Source organism: Aptenodytes patagonicus, chromosome 2 (assembly GCF_965638725.1).
Source record: "Aptenodytes patagonicus chromosome 2, bAptPat1.pri.cur, whole genome shotgun sequence".
Classification (NCBI taxonomy): Eukaryota; Metazoa; Chordata; class Aves; order Sphenisciformes; family Spheniscidae; genus Aptenodytes; species Aptenodytes patagonicus.
The window spans coordinates 160,060,704-160,081,667 of NC_134950.1; the positions used below are offsets into that span (position 1 = coordinate 160,060,704).

Sequence of the window (20,964 nt, forward strand, 5' to 3'; positions counted from 1 at the left end):
TTTTTACAAGTTTAAGAATATCTGCAAGAGCATTCCAAATTCTGAGCATGTCAACTTTCCAATGATGAAGTGATAATGCCCTATTTGAATTCCAAATTAAACAGCTAATATGCATTTCAGTTTCACAGCAGAAGAACAATCATTAAGGATGCACTGAAAAGAAAATGGGTTAATGGTAAAGATCATTAGTTCAACCACACTGCAGAGTTTCATAGGCCTTGAATACAATCCTACACATGCAACTTTCACATTGAATATAGTCCTGAAACTAAATGGAGTCATGTATGAGAAGTGGAACAGCAGAATTAAGTAAACAGTTAAGGACTAATATAGCACTCATCTCCGATTCCAAACTTGAAGTTTTTCAACTCTCAACCCCACACTCAAACTATGCTTGCATTCTGTCTTTCTAATGTTGAGTCAAATCCTCATGCAAAAGTTTTCAAGGAGAAACTATCTCCTACTCATCAACAAGCATGGATTTTCCAGAACTGCTGGACAGTGGTTTCACTGACCATTTAATGGCAAGGCTGCAAAACTCCTTTTGGAGTATTAGCAGTCTTGAATGAACACATGGAAGGTAAGAGTTCAAGAAAACTATCTAACACTAAATATCCAGATATAGATATTCATTTAACATATTTTTTTTCTACACTTTTTTTTTCCTTTCTTTTTTGTTCTCCCTCACTTCACATACCAGTAATTGGATAAACTAGATAGTGCCTGGATTAATTCTTGGTTCCTTAACCATATATAAACAATCTTCCAAGAAGGGAAAGGAAATACTTAAATAACATGCAACTTGCTAAAAAGAGGCATCTGCACTGCAGAAAGTTCTTAAAATAACTTCAGCAGGTCTCAGATTATCATATACAAACAAGCAGGCAATCATATCTTGAGCATGTTTCAGCTTTTTCTGTCCTCTTTCTTAAATCCATATGGTTTCATGTACTTCCTTCTATACAGAGATTTGTTAACAAGGAAAACTGAATACAAATTGAAACAACTGCATGGCAAACAAATTGAAACACTCTGTAAAAATGTCCCTTAAACGGACAGGACACATTAGAAATAAGAACGAAAACTTGATCAACTCGGGACCAGTCCAGCAGCATTACACTGTGACTGATGAACAGAATGTCCTGTGGAGTAACATTAAGCAGTGAGGTCAAAAACTACATCTTCGAAAAAGTTTTATTCCCTTCAACTGCTGGGGGAAGAAATACCTTCCTTTAAGAGTCCTTTTCCTGATCCAAAAGAATCAGAGATCCTGGAAGTCAGTTTATGATGGAGCGAGTTACATAATTTCCGTTTATTTTAGGATTCTGCTTAAACTGTTCATGTTTTCCTGATGTATTAACAACTGTCATAGCCAGGGATTATTAACATCAGCAATAACATCTTGTTAACATCTCCGATTGAAACAAATGTATATGAAACAAAATGTAAGTTTCATATAGCGATTCCTGCACCTACAAACAACTGCAGTTAAATTACAAGATCTTGTCCATTAACAGATAGAAAAAATTATTTTTAGAGTACCAAGCACTAAATCTACTCCATCTCTTCAGGATTTGGGCACTGGTGGATAACGCCTGCTGCTAAAAGCATCCTTGTCTGGTACGAGTTTTGCCAACTTAATGTTCAGACTCCTAACTCAGCTAAGGGATGAAAAGTATCCAGCTATGGGAATTTTCTAAGAAGGACTCGAATTAAGCATGTTTACCTCAGCATTTTCCCCAAGAAAATTAACAGATTACTTTAGTCTTAGCATGTTTTACCAATATTAAAGCAGTCAAGGGTCAGCTTTCTCATAAGAACAAGCAAATATTGAAAGCTCATTTCAGAACAAACCTAAACTTTTTATAGGTTGGCAATCAGAAAAATGTAATCGTGTGCAATTACACAAAACAACTGATTTGTAAAACTTAAGTCTCTTCTAATTACCCACAGAGGAAAAAAAGAAGAAAAAAATTAAAAAAAAAAACCAAACAGAATTCTGACAAGTTTTAAGTTAGGCATGCAGTAACAGTATAAAGGATGGGCTGAAAAGTTGCAATCCACTACCCCACTGAGTTTGGAACACAACCCATTTTTTGTGAACAGCGTTGTTCATTCAATGCTCATAAATATAGACATAAGAATTTCAAAGCTGTCGAACTCTTAAAACTCTTCAGATGTCATTTTCTCAGAGAGTGTATTAGGGAACTCTAACTGCATCCAGTCAGTATACAGACAGAAAGATCATTGTTTGTTAGAAACTTAGTTATAGTCTTTCCTGACTTTTGGCTATAGTCTCTTTGTGGGTCAAGAGACAAAAGGTTGCAGCTTTGACTCTTCTGTGCAGGAAGGAAGAAGCAGTCGAAATAAAGCCACTCTCATGAAGTGCAGAAAGGTTTCAAAGAACACACTGGAGAGAGAGATGCTCACAACTTTATCATTCCCCTCAGCATTCCTCTCTACCCCCCCGTAAACTCTGATTCAAAGTTGTGGAAAGAAATATATCAGCACATTCAAACATCTATTGGTTATCGATTGATATGAGAGAGATGTACAATGTCTGTAATAAGGTATTAAATTCTTCATGTTCCACTACTCATGACTACTTTGCTGTGCATGCATATCAGAACACCGGGAAGCAAAGCAGTTACCCAGGAGTCTCCACCCCATACTTCCCAGCTTCCCACGCTGAAGTTGCGAGGTCCGCCTGCCTTGCCTGGGAAAGAATACGAGTGCTACATTGCAAGCAAGTAAAAGACGACAGGCATTTAACACCAGCCTTTAAAAAAAAAAAAAAAAAAAAACCACAAAAACAAATACCCCAACACTACACTAAAGAAAGTGCCAATTCATAACTACATAGTAGATGTACTAATACTATTTTGTCCCTATTAATATCATGTTGTCCCTATTTAAGTGGCCTCATTAAAGAATTCATAAGTCATTAACTCTTAAGAAAAAGGAAGAGGCACCTCTATGCATCAGATTGACAATAAAAAAGAAAGTTTGAGAAACAATAAAATAAAAAGGAGACCAAATAAAACACAGTAACTTAGATCTGTTTCACCACACTACTCTTATGCTCAAACTTTCAGACTACTTAACAGATGGTATTTCAAAGACATCTAGAGTCATTCAATAACCACACATTAGCCTGCAATACAGTTCAGCACAGAGCTTCTTATATAGTTGGTTCACGTACCAGATCCCACTGTGGTTTTCTCACACTTCATTTACCCTTAATAACGTATCATGAAACGGCCCTGAGATAGGGCAAACAGAGCAGCAAGTAAACTCTCTATGAAAATTAAAAAAGGGGAGGGAAAGAGGAAAACAAAAGTACCAGACACATGCAGCCGTGCAAAATGAAAAACATCAGAAAGGGTAACTATGCTAAGAGACCAGGCAAAAGAAGATTGCTAGCCACTAATTTGCAAGGCTTGCAACATAAAGGAAACAAACCCTTCTAGTCTCATAGCTGAAAAACAAAAATGATTTTAAAAACCCACAAAAACCTGTAATAGTACACGTATAGATGCCTACTTAAATCCCCATTTCAACTGCAATACCCAAATCTTTATTCAGAAATTTACTACCTTCTAAGTTCTCTATTTCCCTCATGAAACTGAATGGGTTTTTTAGTTCTCTTTACAAGAGTAATCCTACATACGCACGTGTGCACACACTCTCTCCCCTCCAACATTCATTCTTTAGAAAAGGTGAACAATTATTGTAAAAATGTCATATAGTGTGGTTGAAGTAATGGGTAATTGATGAATCCAAGATAAAGATACTGTTCCTCATGAGGCAGGTTTACTTAAAGAACAGCACTACTCAGCTTAAAGAAACCACAATTTACAACTTAAAGACAGCCATGTTAGTACACATTGATGAGTAGAGGTTTAATTTTTCTCATACCTTGCTAGTAGATGCCTTGTAAGTTGTCTTTAATTTCTGAGAAAGCTGGCTGGTACTATGACTGGCTGTTGAGACAAATAAATTCAAAGGAAGATATTTCAAATACAGCATTAGCTTATTTGTATAAGTAGTGGTATTAATTCACTTCAATACAATTATAAGTTTTGGCCAGCAAAGTAGACAAAAAGTAAATTCAAAAATACTATTTTAGGATTCTTTGTGGCTCTCTTACCTTTTGTTTTCAGTTGTCCTTTGCTCAGTTCAGCTCCATCAATTGTCTGTCCTTCAGCTGCTAAACGCTCATTCAGTGTATCAATCTCTCTACGTACTAACAATAACAAAAATTCACATTCATACAAAAAATTGAGTATCATTAACAACACCATTAACATACTATTTAAGAATTGTTATGGTTAGTAAGTAATCTATTTTATGCTAAGGACAGGAAAAGAGATCAACTATGATTTTATAAAAGCAGGTGTCACCAAGACATAAACCAAGACACATGCTGAATTTTTCAGAGACCAACCTTGACCCAGATTCCAAGGAAAGTATTAGTGGCTTCTAATTACTGTTACTTTTACTAATAAATGTGGCTAAGGATTAACAAAACAGCTTCTGTGAAATACATGCAACACCTGTATTGAATTAAATCCAACAGAAGACAGAAAACTTGCAGCGTGATAAATATTTTAACTACAGAATTAGTATGTCATTTCTTGACAAAGATTTTATTAAGCACGAAATAGTATTCTCCCCTGAATGCCTGTCTACTGTTAGAGTTTCAGTAAGAAAGGTAGTGCAGCAAATGTATATTTTTATACTTTGAAATACATTAAAAAACGTAGGACAGCATATACATTTTACATTCAAGTGTTTTAGAAACACTAAATACGATCAAAATATTTTCATTGCACATCAGACAAAGCATGTATTTGTAACAAGAATATGCTTTTCAGTCGATTATTTGTAACTCGCACCAGAGCTGTTTCAACACAAGACAGAGCGATGGCATAGCTAAAAGAAACCAGGTACTCGTAAATGATTTCCAGTGGCTGGGCTGGTTTAAAGTTGCTCAACTTCTTTTTATAAAGAACATTTTCAGTGGCTTATAGTTTTTTCTCAAAATCTGGGCTGATACTCTAAGTGTTCTCCTCAGGTGAGATCTCATTGAGAGGCTTTAACCAAAAAGTTTTTCACTGTTCTTAAGTCTAGGTCTGCCTTTCCACAAATTCTTAGGACTTCTTTTAAAGAAGTCATTCACTCCCAGGCTTTGAAATGTGGGAGAACTTGACCCATCAGGAGTATGATTCTTGCCATTTCTGAGAAATTCACTGAAGTCTCAGTTCTAAGCACTAGAAAACTCAGTTTACACTTCCATACCACATGCAAGTGCTTGAAATGAGCAAAGCAAGATTCTCTTTCCTGCCTTCCCAGTCACATAAACCTAAACTTTTATAATACAGACAATATGAAAGAGACGTAAACAAAGAGACAGGCTTGTAGTAACAGATGACTGAAACAAACAAGCCAGGCAGATACAAGGATTGCCTGAAAGGATTTAGACCGAAGCCTGGAAGGGATAAGAAAAGAAAGAAGCTAGAAATAAGTTGTAATAAGGGAAAGGGAGTGTATGAAGAGCCAGGGATGAAAAACCTGAGATTCTCTACATAGGGCAACCACAACACTAATGTAGGAATTAGACCAAGAACAAAAAATCACAGACTGAGCATCAGAAGAGAAAAATTTAGAAACTGTCAGGGGGGTGGAAAGAGATCACAAAGGCCAGGAGGGAACTAGAACTGTGAGGTGAAGAAGGAAGATGCAGAAGAAACAGAAATGGAATGGAAGGAAAATAATCATACTCTGGACGGTACAGACAAATTCACCGCTTGTTTTCTGACAAACATTTTTGAAGTTTGGGGTGGGGGGGGACGGGGGAATCCCTACTTTTCTTGCTACCAGCCAACTTCTCAGCAGGAGGCTGAGAACTCAGTTGTGCAAATTGTCACTGAAAAGTGTGTAGTGTTGATGATAGCCTTTAACCAACACAATCTCAGGTTTTAAGAGAATAAAAAGCCAGCATATTTTCAAAAAGCACAAAAGAATGTTTTGGTTTTTTTAATGATTGTTTGGTCTAACTGTGGGAACAGATTAGGTGTGGAAAAAAAAAATTGACTTGGAGCCAAACCAGACATTCCACAATTCAGAAGCCAAGCCACCCAACACAGCTTCCAAAATCCAGCAAGGAAAATTGAGCAGAGGCTTTACTGTATGACTGCCTGTGTTACTTACTTTGGATCCTCTTACATCACCTTGGATCACTTACGTTACCATACAACTGCACTGTCATTAAACAAATAACATTTTTTGCAGATATACCTGGAATTTTTAGCTGTGTGCTCGACTTCAAAATTCATGAACAGCTGCAGGTGCTGGTTATGCAATGTACTAAGTAGTATGATCCAAAACAACCACATTGTACACTTTTTCAAGTAAGACATTTTTCCAATTTCATTTACTAATATTACATCATTAAAATTAAGCCTGTAAATATACAACAAAGCCACAAACTGCAACGGCTGAACGGAGTTACTGCCAGATTAGCATGGTGTATACCAGAGCCTACAATGACAATCCACTTCACTTTCTTTGCCTAAGAGTCAAGGAGGATGACACACATCAGCTCTCAGTACTTGTGTCAAAGAGCTAATAAAGTGGTTTTTCTGAAAAGGTACAAACCCCATCTTTGGCTACAAGTTCAAAACAATTCTTAAACTCCTCAGAGAAAAGCTACAGTAATTACACTACAGTATCCAAGGTAAGCATCTCAATTAGCGCTACTATATCCTAAATCCAAACAATTCATAAGTTGCTGGAAAAAAACAGATACTCACATTCCAAATTTTCAATATACAGGTTTTCAAACTCCCGTTCTATTTGTCCAAAAAGTTCAAGGAGTGTATTCCGGACAGAAGATGGTAGTTTAGAATCCTAGAAGGCAAAATATTGGGGTTTATATTTTTCTTTACATATATTTTATGTAGTTACCTTTCAATCTTAAACTGATTTTAACAATTCTATCTACCTCCCAGCAAGGAGGGAAATTAAAACTACTACTAGTGTAGAACACAAAACAAAAAACCTCTGTGCATCATAAAATTATTCATTTTACATACTCTCTCTTTCAAGGGACAGAATTCAAATCACCTGTGGGGTTTTATTTTTACTAGAGACAAATTACAAAACCAAGATACGTGTACAACTCATTAAAGAAGAAAGGTGGGAAAAAATCTATAATATAATGTCAAGATACTTCCAGTTCAAGAAGAAAAAATACCTTTGGTTGACAAAGTAATTCAGAAATTGACTATGCATTAGGCTAGGAAGTTGTCATCACAAAGCACCTTATTACCAAAGCTTGAGACAAACTAACCTTTTAAACATATTTTTTAACATCTACCTACTTTTCTCACTAACCACAACTAAGTGTGAAGGAAACTGCAATTTCTAATCCCTCCTTCCCCAGATATTATTCAAGCACCTCCTCTTCAAAGAAAGTATTTTGAAGCGAATTCACAGAGGGCTGATTTTTTTCTTCAGCATAATCAACATAGCAATTCCAAGGCACAAAAACAAGCATGTAATAAAACCACTAACACAGGATTTATATGATCTGAGCTCAATACACAGCTTGACCACAAGCTTCTGTTGGCAAGTTATTTAAATTTTATTCATCTGCCTATAAAACAGAGATCAGCACCATATTTTCCCTGAACAAATGCATACCATATCCAAAACAAGTAAGTACTGATTTCTGTTGGGAGTCAAGGTTCTCACTGTATCAATGATTCTTTTATCAAATACTGTTGAGCAGACAGTGAGTAAAGCAGAAGACAACTGACTGCAGTACATTGAGAACCTAGTACTAACAAACATCTTAAGATTTAAAGCACAGCATGCTACTAAAAATGGCAAATTAGAAAGGAGAAAATATGGTCATTAGTCTAATAACTATAATCAATTAATCCACTACAAGTATGGATCAAGGGATGAACCATCCTTGCTCACTACATAAATAAATTCTACTAAACCTGTCCTATTCTTCAGTTGCTGGTGGACCACAATATGTAAGTTGGCTTACTGCACTTATTATTTATCTAGGTAGCCAGCTATAAACTTTTTTTAAAAGAAGTTTCCACTTAACTGAGCCTTACCCTAACAATGAAAAAGTTCAACTACTCCTTTGTAGCATATCTAACCCATCAGCTCAGAATTCAGTAAGACAACGTCTTATTACCGGACAAACCTGTAAATAATGCAGCTGTATTCAAAAACTGAGAAATATCTATGCAAGGAAACAAGTTACCAAATATCAAAGTGAAATTAATATGGTATCATGTATACCATATTATTAATACATCAATGTTCATCTATCAAATATACAGGGAATGTGCCTATAAGCAACATCTACTTTTGTTAAACAAAGCAAAAGTATGTAATTTCAAAATCTTGAAATCATCAGCTATGAGCAAAAAAAGAAAACTGAGTCAGCTTCTGTCACGGCACAAACCACTATTTCAAGTCTAGAAGTACAGAATAAGCATTACTAGAACGGGAGTACAAATGTTAGCACACGACACCACCCAAATACGAGTGAACTTCATTATTCAATGCAAGTTTAAGGGTGATTATAGCTTGTTTTGTTTTTAAGTGTTCCAGTAAACCCAAACCAAAAGAAATTGGTTCCATTCCTATAAACTGGCTGGATTAGGAAGAAGCGTGTGCATACTAGCCATCAGAGGGCAGCATGCACCTTCCACCAAGTCAGCATCTAAACAACCAGAATTTAATCTCACTCACATTTTGATTCATACAGTCAAGATGGTTGTCTTCAGAAACAATTAGAAAAGCCTATCACGATCCCGATTTTATAACTTATTTCTGAACATCAATTTTAAAGAGAAGAGCAAGAGAAACCACTAGTAGCCACAACATAGAGCACATCTGCTTATGCACAATTCAGTTTTACACCAGTTTCACAACTATTTTAAGCTGTGGCACTGTGCTGAAACAGGCACTGTGCTGAAAGAAGTGGTACTATGCTCCTTATGCCCCCCTAGGAGATTCCTATCTTCATCTGCCTCTCCCTTGAGACAGTATTTTTGTTCATGCATTCACAGTCAACCAGAACGTGAAACAGATCCCGATTAACGCCAACTTGAAACAAAATTAATTAAACAAGAATACTATACAAATGAAACACTATTAAGAGAAACACCGAAGTTAGAAGAATTATTTCCTATTCAATTACCCAATAATTCCATACAGCAAAGTTATGAAAGAAACTAAGTTATCCTACAACTTTTGAAACAGAAAAGGAGATGTAGGAAAGGTTTCCAATCCACTTCTCAGAGCCTGAAAGCATAAGCAAATCTAAACCTGTCCTAAAGTAACCAGCATAGTAAAACACATCCACTTCCTTTACTCTCTTTAAAGCTGGAGCTATTTAAATTAGCTTATTAAAATATCATGTAATAATGTTATCTGTTTATCTGCAAAAGTACTTATCTAAATCTCATGCGGTTTACAGCTCCACTGTGAAGGGGCATTAATACTCTCTATTCATTAGAATCTGCCACAGGTTGTTGAAGGTTAAAGGTCAACAAAATTAAATAAAATGATACATAAAACATTGAAAATATTTACATATTACAGCATAATACACTTACAGAGTTTGATAAGAAATACTAAAACAGCTTAAAATTTTGGTTTACTACACTGAAGTGACAGCATGCCTTGACCGCTCAGCTGCCCTTCATTCCTTTCCTGAAGTAAGGCTGTAATAGTCCAAGTGCATGAACAGTTTTCTGTCCAAGTACTTACGCTCTCCAGCTTCTAGATGACTAGAAGCAACAACCTGGGCTCTGTTAGTTCCCAGAAAACTAATGCTGTAATTTACCAAATAATAGATTCAGTTTAAAAAAATTTTAAAAGTATGTCACAACACTGAGAAAACACAAGGTTTTCCCTTCAGTGTATCTGCACAGTCCAGAAAGGGAGGTTTCTCGTAGCCAAACACTGTTGGTATTTCAAACCACCTCTCTGATAAAAATCAAGTTTAGCATCATCTTTGCCAGGCCCACATTAACATGCATAGTCAATCTGACCATAAATAGTTCTCAAACTGGTATTTGCTTATCTTTGGCAGCACTACTTCAAACACTTCCTATAGGAGCCTTACCTACAGTTAATCTCAATATCATTAGGTGAAACACTCCAAGTGGCTCCAGATTGTATCCACTACACAGACTGACATGATTAAGAAAATTACAGAAGTTTGTGGTTGTTGTTCTTTCCCTTAAGTTTAATACGCAGAAGATCACACCTTCATTTGAGCCAAATTTAAAAAAAAAAAAAAAAAAAAAAAAACCAACACACAAACATAACACAAACAAAAATTTAAGTCAGCTCACGCCTCTGTCAAGCAGGCAATATTTGTTTACTTTACGGAAAGGAGTGCAGAACAGCATTCCCACTAATACCTTCCCTATCAGAGTTGTAATAAATATTTTGATTTATTCATATTTCTGGGTTACTATTATTCCAAATTCAAACTTATGAAATCAAGACTCAATCTCCAACTTTAAGGGGGGGAGGGGGGATTGCAGCAAAATAAATAGGCCGTTTCTTTGTATTTCTTCATGGTTTTATCATTCATGTAAGAACACACAAAAGCCGATAAAAAGCTCCACAGGTCTGAATACAACCTGGAACACTGTCAACATCCACATCAATAGTCTCCAAAGACAGTCAGCACTTACAAGCAGGAAAGTCTGCTGTTCCTGCAGCTTTACTGGACATATTTCGTTACTTAAGTTTATTTATTTCTTCGCATAGAAAACACTCCTCATAAAAAAAGTTACGGAAGTTATCCAAGCAGCAGTATATTATCTTACCTGCCCTTCCAACATGTCTCTCTGCAGTCCTGCCCGTTCTTGCTCAGAACTGTTGGTTCTTCGGATTGAAAGACTGTGCGATTTACGTTTCTGCTTTGCTTGGCGAGCAGATGCACAACTTCCACTTTCTATTGGCATTACTTCAAAAAAACAGCTTCACAGAGGCTCCTATGATAAACTAAGGACAAGCATTACACGTTACAAATTGCTTTGCCAAACTAATCAGAGTTAATTTTTTTTTTCTCAAAATAGAAATATTTAGTTCTACTAAATTTTGTAGTTGTTTGGGGTGTCATTAAAAAGAAGGGATCCCTATTACTTACAGCTATTCTTCAAACAACATTAAGTTCAAAAACACATATGCATATACGTAAATGAAGTGGAATCACTTCTGCATTACTTATTCATTAGCTAACATTCCTCCACAAAAGGAAAATTAATTCTACTACCTTGCTCATTTTGGAGAACACTAGCAGAGACAGCCCCCAAATGCTTCCAGGAAACAACTATTATGCATACTATATTTCACTGAAATGCATGCAAAATTAAAACCCAGCTGGAAAATGAAAGCAAACAGACATGATAATTTAGGGACACTGTCAGGTTAAAAATGTATTATGCAACATTAAGTGTTAGTATACAAAATTTAATACATGTGCTTCTTTACACGTAAGCAGAAATAAATTTTTATGACAGAAAACTACTTTCCACCATTTTTGACAGCTCATGGTTTCACTTACTTGGATAGTAAAAGCGCCCATGAACTTACGAGAAAGTGCACCTGACTTACCAGGTTGTTGTTATCGTTAATTTTTGTCAGCTTGTTAAAGCCAAATATGCATTTTAGTATCCTTAAAAACACCTGACAGTATCACCAATTAATATTACCATGCATGATCTACTACTTTCCCCTGTTTAAGAAAAATCGAATCATATTTGATTTCTTGCACAAACATGGAGAATATATTCTTTACTGTCAAAATCTTATTTTTTTACAAACATTTAATTACTGGATTTTTTTTTAATTAAACCTGATATTCAACAGAAATTATTTTTAGTTTCATGGGGTACCAGTTGTTAAACATTTCAAATGTTTTAAGATTGATTACTCAAAATTTTTCAATCATGAACATTGAGAACAAAATAAAAATTCATTCTCCAGCATAAATGATTTCTGAAACAACAATTACAACTTAAAATAGCTGCAATAGTCTGCAGAGAAATAGGAGAGCAGAGTTGGCAAAGCTAACAAGGCAACTGAGCTTCCTTTTAAATGAGTTGATCAGAGAAAATTTAAACCAAACCCAGGGCCACTTCCAATTTAAGATCCGCCAACACACTAGATCTCACGCTAGGAATGAGCACCATCACTATTAACAAGACTAGGCATTAACCAGTTCAGTGGTTCTGACATGGTATTTTCAGCTTTTTAACATATCATAAAGCCAAGGAAAAGCATAGCTTACTAAAACACAGTATGTGCCATGTATAAAAACAGCTTCAAATTTGCTTTGGTTTTTTTATCACAAAATGAAAATATATAAGGATATTTAAATTTATATCAAAATGAGACTAGATTTAGTTAAGGTTTTGATGCCCATCCATCCTCAAATTTTCTCGTTAAAAAACTTGGTATTTTAATTAGCTTTTGGAACACCCGCGTTCCAGTAACCTGACACCAATTCCATAGTGAATCTAAAGTAAAATTCAGGTTGCACCAGTATCTTGTACCACACTGAAATGATTTTGTTCATTTCCTCTGGACTCTGCACAGCCCTCCCCTGCACCTAATCCCATCAGAGCTTTTTATGTGTGATTAATCCATGGTAACTAATTAGCTATGTTCAAAAATTAAAGAAGAAAGAAGAGAAAGAACTATCATTGGGTAGTTTCGTGTTTGACTAGATTTGTTTTTTCACTGTGGCTAGATTTCCTCTGCCATAGAAAGACAGCACTGAAAGTAAAAAAAGACCATTCCAATAAACAAGTTATTGCCAATTTTCCGGGCTTCACTAAGTATCTTCCTGTTCCTGGACATATGGTCAACAGTTAGGAACAGGTTTTCAGTGCTCATCACATTTCTGTTTCTTTTCAAAATATGATCAGATCCCAAACACATACATTCTCCTCTCTTCCACCCTCCTTCCTATCTCCCTTGGGAACCACTCTTTCAATGGCTTTCAGTTTACTGGTTTCTGCAGCGTTCGGATTATTTTTTAAGGCCCAAAGCACCGAACTCTGTGTGCACACACACAGATGTGTTAAACATTTTTCTATCTATACATACACATAGTTACATATAATCACATAAATCAGTTAACACCGTTTCACTTAAGATCTGTGGAGAAAAAAAAAAAAAGTCTAATTCTAATTCCTGCCAGATATAGCTCCTGAGCTGTAGTTACACAGAGATGTTAATATGGTTTATGCCTTACCAGGCATTGTTCTAACTATTTTAACTTCCATTTGCCCTCTGCTGCCAAGCTACTTCATTTTAGAGGACTTTACCAAGAAATACCCTTTTCTGGACTGCTTCATAGAATCATAGAATAGTTTGGGTTGGAAGGGACCTTTAAAAGGTCACCTAGTTCCAACCCCCCCGCAATAAGCAGGGACATCTTCAACTATCTAGGTTGAAGATGACTTCAACTAGATCAGGTTGCTCAGAGCCCCGCCCAACCTGACCTTGAATGTTTCCAGGGATGGGGCATCCACCACCTCTCTGGGCAACCTGTTCCATGGATTCACCACCATTATCATAAAAAATTCTTCCTTATATCTAACCCTCTTTTAGTTTAAAACCATTACCCTTTGTCCTGTCACTACAGGCCCTGGCAGAAAGTCTCTCTCTGTCTTTCTTATAAGCCCCCTTTAAATACTGAAAGGCCACAATAAGGTCTCCCAAGAGAATCCTCTTTTCCAGACTAAACAACCCCAACTGCCTCAATCTTTCTTCATAGAAGAGGTATTCCAGCCCTCTGATCATTTTCATGGCCCTCTTCTGGGCTCGCTCTAACAGGTCCGTGTCTTTCTTGTACCACTGGCTACGATTGGCTTTCTGGGCTGCAAGTGCACATTGCTGGCTCATGTCTGAGTTTTCATCCCCCAGTATCTCCAAGTCCTCTGCTCTCAATCCATTCATCCTCCAGTCTGTACTGATATCGGGGGTTGCCCCAACCCAAGGTGCAGGACCTTGCACTTGGCCTTGTTGAACTTCATGAGGTACTCACGGGCCCACTGCTCAAGCCTGTCAAGGTCCCTCTGGATGGTATCCCTTCCCTCAAGCGAATCAACTGCACCACTCAGTATCAGTAGGTACAGATTCAGCAGCTGTACGTTCTGGCATGTAGAATTTAAAGGGACACAGTCAAATGCATGAGATTACGTTTTTACATAGTGAAATTCTCACATTAACTACACAAAAGTTTCTACTTTCACAGCTCATAAGCAAACAGAAAAGATTAGGTAAGAAACACCTCCATTATTGTATCTATTTGGTAGCAGCACTTCACCTGCAGCCAGTGTCATTGACAGTAATTGCACTCTCCTCATGCACCAGCATGACCACATCACTCATGCACTGTTCTGGAGAGAGCAAGCATGCACGCTCTTCCCCAGGCTCTGCAAGAGGGTGCACACAGCCACAGCAAAGCTGCAACCAAAGAGGCAACACGCAGGCATGTGCATACAGAGGATAGGAAGGAGAAGCCGAAGAGGACTAGCTTCACTGCCTTTAATATTGCTCTGAATTCCACCAAATAGCCCTATAAACTTTCAGTAAGGGAGCAGTAATTAAAGAGTTTTTAGAACCAGGATGTAAATTCACTTTAAAGAAGTGACAGTGTCCCTTTAAATATTAACTTCACTTTGACAATTTCAGAACTATTTTGATGCTAATTGCAACAGAAAGAAGCTATAGGTTTTTGAAGAGTAGATTTCACAAAACAGATCCTTGGCAATATGATGCTAAAAAAAATAAGGTGCTCATTTCTAGCAGTTACCTGATTCCCCTTATTATGTAAGGTTTTCAAACAGTGAAAATTACCTGTCCAGAATATCAGTGTCATGTTACATATCCTATGAAAACCATATTAAATATTGATTAGTGAAACAGTCAGTAGTATACAAACCAGTCAAAGTCTTTCACATTTTTGAAACTTTTGTAGTTAGAACACACCAGATGACAGGAAAGGGGGGGTGAGGGAAAACATCAACAAAAGTCAAGGCTGAGCACCAAATCAAAAAGTCAAACGAAATAAGAAAAAAAGGCTTCAAAACGACACATTATATATTGTTAGTCAGATGTTGTTAATCAATAACTTTTGAGTGTTACAAATGGGTTCTGAAAAGATAAATTCACTTTCCTTCTACTTAGTAATTCTACAAGTACGATGCAAAATCACCAAGAAGTATGGGACTCTCATTTCCTGAACCAAATGAAGCTGAATTCACAAAAGCTAAAAATTAGCAATCAAGACTAAAAAAAGCTGAACAAAAGTACTTTCCAAGAAAAAAGAAAAAAAAAAAAAACACAAAAGGGTGAAGAGTGTTGTACTACTAAACTATATTCAATAAGGGTGGCAGTTCACAAGTACTGTATTATTAAAAAGTGAGCTTATGAGACATATTGAGTTTTCTGCTCAATTGTTTTGGAAAATGCTACGTTTGCATAGTGTTCTTCACACAATGATCTGTCAAAGCCTCAAGAGAACAGTACCAAATTAATTTCTGACAAAGTCAATCAGCAGAAGTAGGGGAGAAAAACGTGTCCTAGAAAACATCTAGACCATAGGTGATTACTACTTTCTGAATGCGAAGATACTTCGGTATTTCAGTTATGCTGTTTAATTAAACTCACAGCATATTTTACAGTGTGTTAAATTAAAGTTCTGCCACCTACCTTTCTGTAACAGATGGTACACGTATTCAGTCACAGGAAATATTTCATCAGAGTAACAGTAAAGAGCAGATGTGTAACCAATTACTGTTTTATTCAGCTACAATAGAGAAATGGCACCAAAAGTGCACACACTAGACTTAAAAATTCACTGCAGCAATCAACTAATTCTACCTGCCTACTTCCTCTACTCTTGAACAAGGAACAAGCAGACTGCTGAAAGGAAAGAATTCCTGGAGTATGCATGCTGCTGAAGCCAGGGAGAAAATCTGTTTTAAGAAGTGTCAGAGCACAGACAGAATGGCTACAGTATTGCATTTCCTTTTTTGTTCATTCAAGACAACACACAAGTCTGGAAAGGGAAAGCATCAGGAAGTTTCAGCAACATCTCTTACCCAAGATCTCCCTGCTCCACTTTGTTTAGAGTTTAGCAACACTAATACTTACCATTTAAAGGATTGTTAAAAAAAAAAAAAAAAAAAAAACACACCACACACCAAAAAACCCCACCCCACCAGAAACAATTTTACTGTATTTGTGTGTGCTCTTAAATCTCTTAGACAGTCTCAGGTCTCTCATTTTCAAACACGGTTTAGAACAAAATTTCAGTGTATACTACATAAGGAACAACGGCTTTTTACAATAGTAATTATTGTCCTGTGCAACATCAAAACCTTAAGATACAAAGATGCCAATTAACATGGGTTATTTTCACAGTGGGGAGGGAAAGGGGAAAGAGAGGAGAGTTATTACAGTTATTAAGTTCTTAATTACACGTAACTCGGTTCGACAGCATTACTCATGAGTTAAGGGAATTTAAGTATCAATGTACGCCACTACATTCTTTAAATTTTATTTCTTTGCATATTAATAAAGAAGTAAAACTTCCATTTTGAGGTCTTCAGTGAACAATTTGTTTCAAGGATGCTGTACATTAAAGTGACATTAATTCAATGCAAGCTTCAAGAATACAGCACACCTGAGAAAGATCAGGCTAAACAGACTTCTTTGTAAGACTAGTTGGTTTTCTAAAGATAAATATTTAGGAAACAAAACCATTCCAGATCACAGATGCTAGAACCACTGATAAGTGTGCTCAAGCCTTATAAAATCCACCTAAGCATTACAACGTTCCCCCCCCCCCAAATTTAGTGCAGCATACTTTCAACCAAAACTGGATGTTCCTCGAAATGTAAAAAGGGAAAGCATCCATGACTGAAAAGGTGACAACCTCCCTTTGACAGAAAGCATAGTAAAGAAGCTGCACCAATGAATTTTAAGTATGTTATAAAGCTTTTATCGTTGATTTCCAGCTGTAACACATTAGTAAGTATCTACTCTGAGCAAGCTTCTGACACCAATGTCGAAGCATAAGCCAGCCCAGTTTTGCTGCTAGCAAGCTTTGATCTTGCTAATTCAACTATGTCAGCAAAAGCTGCAATCACACCAAAATGCAGTGCAGACCTAGCCTGCCAAACAGTCTACTAAAGCAAGAAATTATACTCTCAACCATACAGTCTTATTTTAACTAATATTAAACAACAATAATTATCAAATGTGGATGATTTTTTTTAATTCAGAATATAGAAGAAACCTGCCTGGCTTCACTAATAATCATCAGACAAAGACCTGTTCAGTGAAATTGCTGATGTCCTGAAAGCATACACCTTTCCTTTGTGATCTGTGCCACCTGTGCTCACTGAGTGTGCTCACTGTTTCAACTAGTTTAAATGGTACAAGGTACAATATAATCTTACATTTAACACTAGTTAGTTACCTATGAGTACATACGGTACCTTGTTTTATTAATAGGTATTGATTAGCTGACTTCATTGAAGAGATCAACAGACAGCATCAGGTCCTGCTAAATTACTTACTGCTGGTTAAATCCCAAAATATGTTTGTGGTTAAATCCTAAAATATGTTTGAAGGCTACTCTATTTCCTTAGCTTCTTCACAGACATTTTAGCTCCCATTCCTGTATTAGCAAATCCCTAATAGCTTAGAATTAGCCTACATGCATGCACAGGTATGCAAATACAAGACCTGAGGGTGAGGAATCCTAAGGAAGTTCAAGAGCAAAGGTGGTTTAACCAGGTATTTGTTTAAGGAAGCACTGCATCACATTCAGAGGCCAGAATCCTACTGTGCTAGTCTCTAAACAAACAATATTTGCATACTTATTACCGATGTACTAGATAAACTGCTATTATGCTTTTATGCAAGCAGAGTGACCTCTAATGTTATTGCTCCTCATTTGGGAATATATTACTTGCTAATAAATTAGAATCTTTTACTGCTTAAGACATCAACAAAAGCAAGTAACTTTGACTCTAACTATAACACATTTAGCAAGCTTTTCTGAAGCACCAATAAATATCCTTTGTACAGCACATTCTTGAAGCATTTCCTCATATGGCCTACCACAGAGAGCTACCAAATCTTCCAATAGTACGTGTAACAGCACTGCAAGTACCCAGTCCTTCCATCTTGAAACACTAAGACATTCTCAAAATAGTCAGTGGGTATTACTCAAGGATGAGAAAATAACAAATCACTCTGGTTTGTAAGGAGACCATCCCGATTCCTGTCCATTCCTCAGCGGTCACATGTAGAGTACTAACAAACTCTCCCCGCAGAGGTTTGACGCGGTGGCCTCCAGAACAAGCCCCTCACAACACAAGCTACTTAGCTCCAAGACTTAAAAATTCCATGACATAAACCAATCCCAATCTCATCTCAAACGTATAAAATACAATACCACTTAACTTCTCCTTACTTGACACATACTAGTTCTGGCTTGCAATTTCTGGATTTTGTAGAATTAAGCTCTTCTTTTAAGACACTATCACCACACTCACAATATTTCTCCCGTGACTGTACCACCACTCTCAAGCATTTCAGTCCATACAAAGAGACCGCATCCTTTAAACAAGTCCTAAATTTAAAAAAGATGGTGGAAGGGCATGTCTACATTAGAGAGACAGTGTCATCTTGGAAAGAGTTACCTTTAGATTTAACATGATAAACCTAGTTTAGGGACAAATGTACACATAAACAACTGGCATTAAAAAAAAAAAAAAACCACAAACCACCAAACACAACACATTACAGTAGCCTCTGCCTTAAATTCTAAGGTTTGGTGCAGGCACCTTTTCTTAACATAATTGCCCAAGTCCACAACACACAAAGCTACATCTAAAGTTATTATAACAAGACACGTTAGGATTCACACACACACACAAGATCTTATCTAACGTAAACTACTCATTAGAAAACATACTTGAGGATTCTTGAGGTTACCAGCTCGCTTTCAAAAATATCACATAAGAAACGCCAACAGCAGGCTTGCTTGGAAAACAGTTTCAGAAATTTGCTTAAGGAGAAAGATACTGCTGTGATGTTGCAAAATGGGTGCCTGAACAATACACGTTTGTATAATTTCAAGGTGTACTCAATGACACTGAATCACTTTAAAGCAGCTGTTCCAGCAGTTCCTAACATAAACCTTCCATGAATTACTATTATAGAAAGCATAGTTTAAAACGCTGTAACAAAACAAACTTCGACAAGCTGGAAGACATAACGAGGGATAAAAACACACATACAAGTTTCTCTCTTCTCGCAAACACCAAGATGTCCTTGAACAACGGTTCAAGGCTTAAATTGAAAGTTTTCCTCATCTTTGCATAAGCACAATCTTTTTATTTAATTTCCTGCTACAACTAGAACCTAACATCCACTCAACCTCTGAATACATTAAGCATATTAATTCTTCCCTCAATTTTGTTTTCACTGGTTTTAGCTCAGGAAAGAGAGAGAAATACTGCAAATGGCTCTTTACAGACATTAACTTTTACACATCTTGGACGGTTCCAAGTCATCCTCCCGCTGCCGAAGGCCAGATCTACCCCGTCCCACCACAAACAGCACTTCCCTTCCTCATGCAGTTGTGGCCCACTTCAAGGAATTTGGGCGTTTCAATTTTACTCCCTTTGTACATGTGTCAGAGGATCTGAACTCAATCTGTAAAGTAATGAGGTACTACACTTGGCTCATCCTTAGGATATGCAGCAGCACATAAGCAAAGTTAGCGAGCAGAGTCTCCTCAGCAGGCACCCTCGGTTTCACTGTCTGCAGCCCTGGCACCATCCCTACAGCCTCGGGCTGTTAGCGTTAAAAAATAAATCTTTAAAAAAAACCCCAACACATAGGAGAAGAAGAAGAAGGGCTTATTTTCGGTTATTTCGGTTTTTAAGAAAGAATGTGCAAGTCATTTCACGCGGAAATAAACCGGAATAGGACAGGCTGGGAGGGGGTGCCGAGGCAGGAGCCCCGCTTTACGCCACGGGCCTGGCGAGGCGGCGGCACCGCGCAGGTAGCGCCCGCTGCCCGCGCCGCCGCGCCTCCTCCGAGACCCCCGCCCTGCCCTGCCCTGCCCTGCCCTTCCCCTCCCCTCCCCTCCCCTCCCCTCCCCTCCCCTCCCCTCCCCCGCGGCTCCCCCCGCAGCTCCCCCCGCGCCGGGCCGGGCCGCACCCGCGGCCCCTCGGGGGAGCTGCCGCCGCCTGCGGCGGAGGGTCTCGCCGGGCAGGAAGATGGCGGAGGGTCTGCGCCCCGCTGAGGGGAGCGGGGCGCCGCGGCCCCCCGCACTCACCTGTCAGCCACAGCCGGGGCGGCGGGCGGGAAGGGGCAGGGCCGCAGACGGCGGGGGGAAGGAGGAGGAGAAGAAGGGCGGGAGGGGCAACGGCGGCAGCGACGACCCCGGCGCCGCGCTCCGGCAGCGACGCGCCTCTCTGTTGAGGAGCCCTCGCGGCGACATCCGGCGGCGGGCGGAAGCGGCGCGCGGCCCCCGCTCGCCGCCATGGCGACGGGCCGGGTAGCGGGCGGCCGCTCCTCGCCGCCGGCCGAGCCTCCCGCCCGCGGGCCGCAGCCTCCGGCGGCTTCTGCCCGGAGGCTCGGCAATGGCACGAGCCGCCATCGGACGGCTCGTTTGGGGTGGCACCGTAAAGCCCTGGTAGATGGGTACCTGAGCTTACCGGTGTGTGCCGACAGCCTTGGTAGTGCTGCGTTTGACCTGAGGTGTGGTAACGAACACGGACCCACCGCATAAACAAAACCGCCAGTACGGCAGCAAGCCCCGTCAGACTGCGAAGAATGGGGGCCAGTGGCTGCCCTACCAGCACCCCGTGC

The 20,964-nt window shown here is 38.5% G+C and overlaps 1 protein-coding gene across 2 annotated transcripts in view; it reads right to left on the reverse strand.

Moving 5' to 3' along the window:
- The window catches only part of WDR37 (WD repeat domain 37), a 54,239-nt gene extending 33,692 nt beyond the window's left edge, over positions 1–20,547 (reverse strand). The window contains exons 1-6 of one of the 2 annotated variants that reach the window (XM_076331880.1): positions 20,429–20,547; positions 14,923–14,954; positions 10,878–11,055; positions 6,816–6,912; positions 4,151–4,246; positions 3,919–3,983 (exon numbers count right to left, since the gene is read on the reverse strand). In XM_076331880.1, the coding sequence (XP_076187995.1) occupies positions 3,919–3,983; positions 4,151–4,246; positions 6,816–6,912; positions 10,878–11,015 (396 nt within the window). In that variant the 5' untranslated portion in view covers positions 11,016–11,055; positions 14,923–14,954; positions 20,429–20,547. The remainder of the gene's footprint in view (positions 1–3,918; positions 3,984–4,150; positions 4,247–6,815; positions 6,913–10,877; positions 11,056–14,922; positions 14,955–20,428) is intronic. The other variant, XM_076331881.1, reaches the window with a different exon arrangement.
- Between the last annotated feature and the right edge of the window lie 417 nt (positions 20,548–20,964).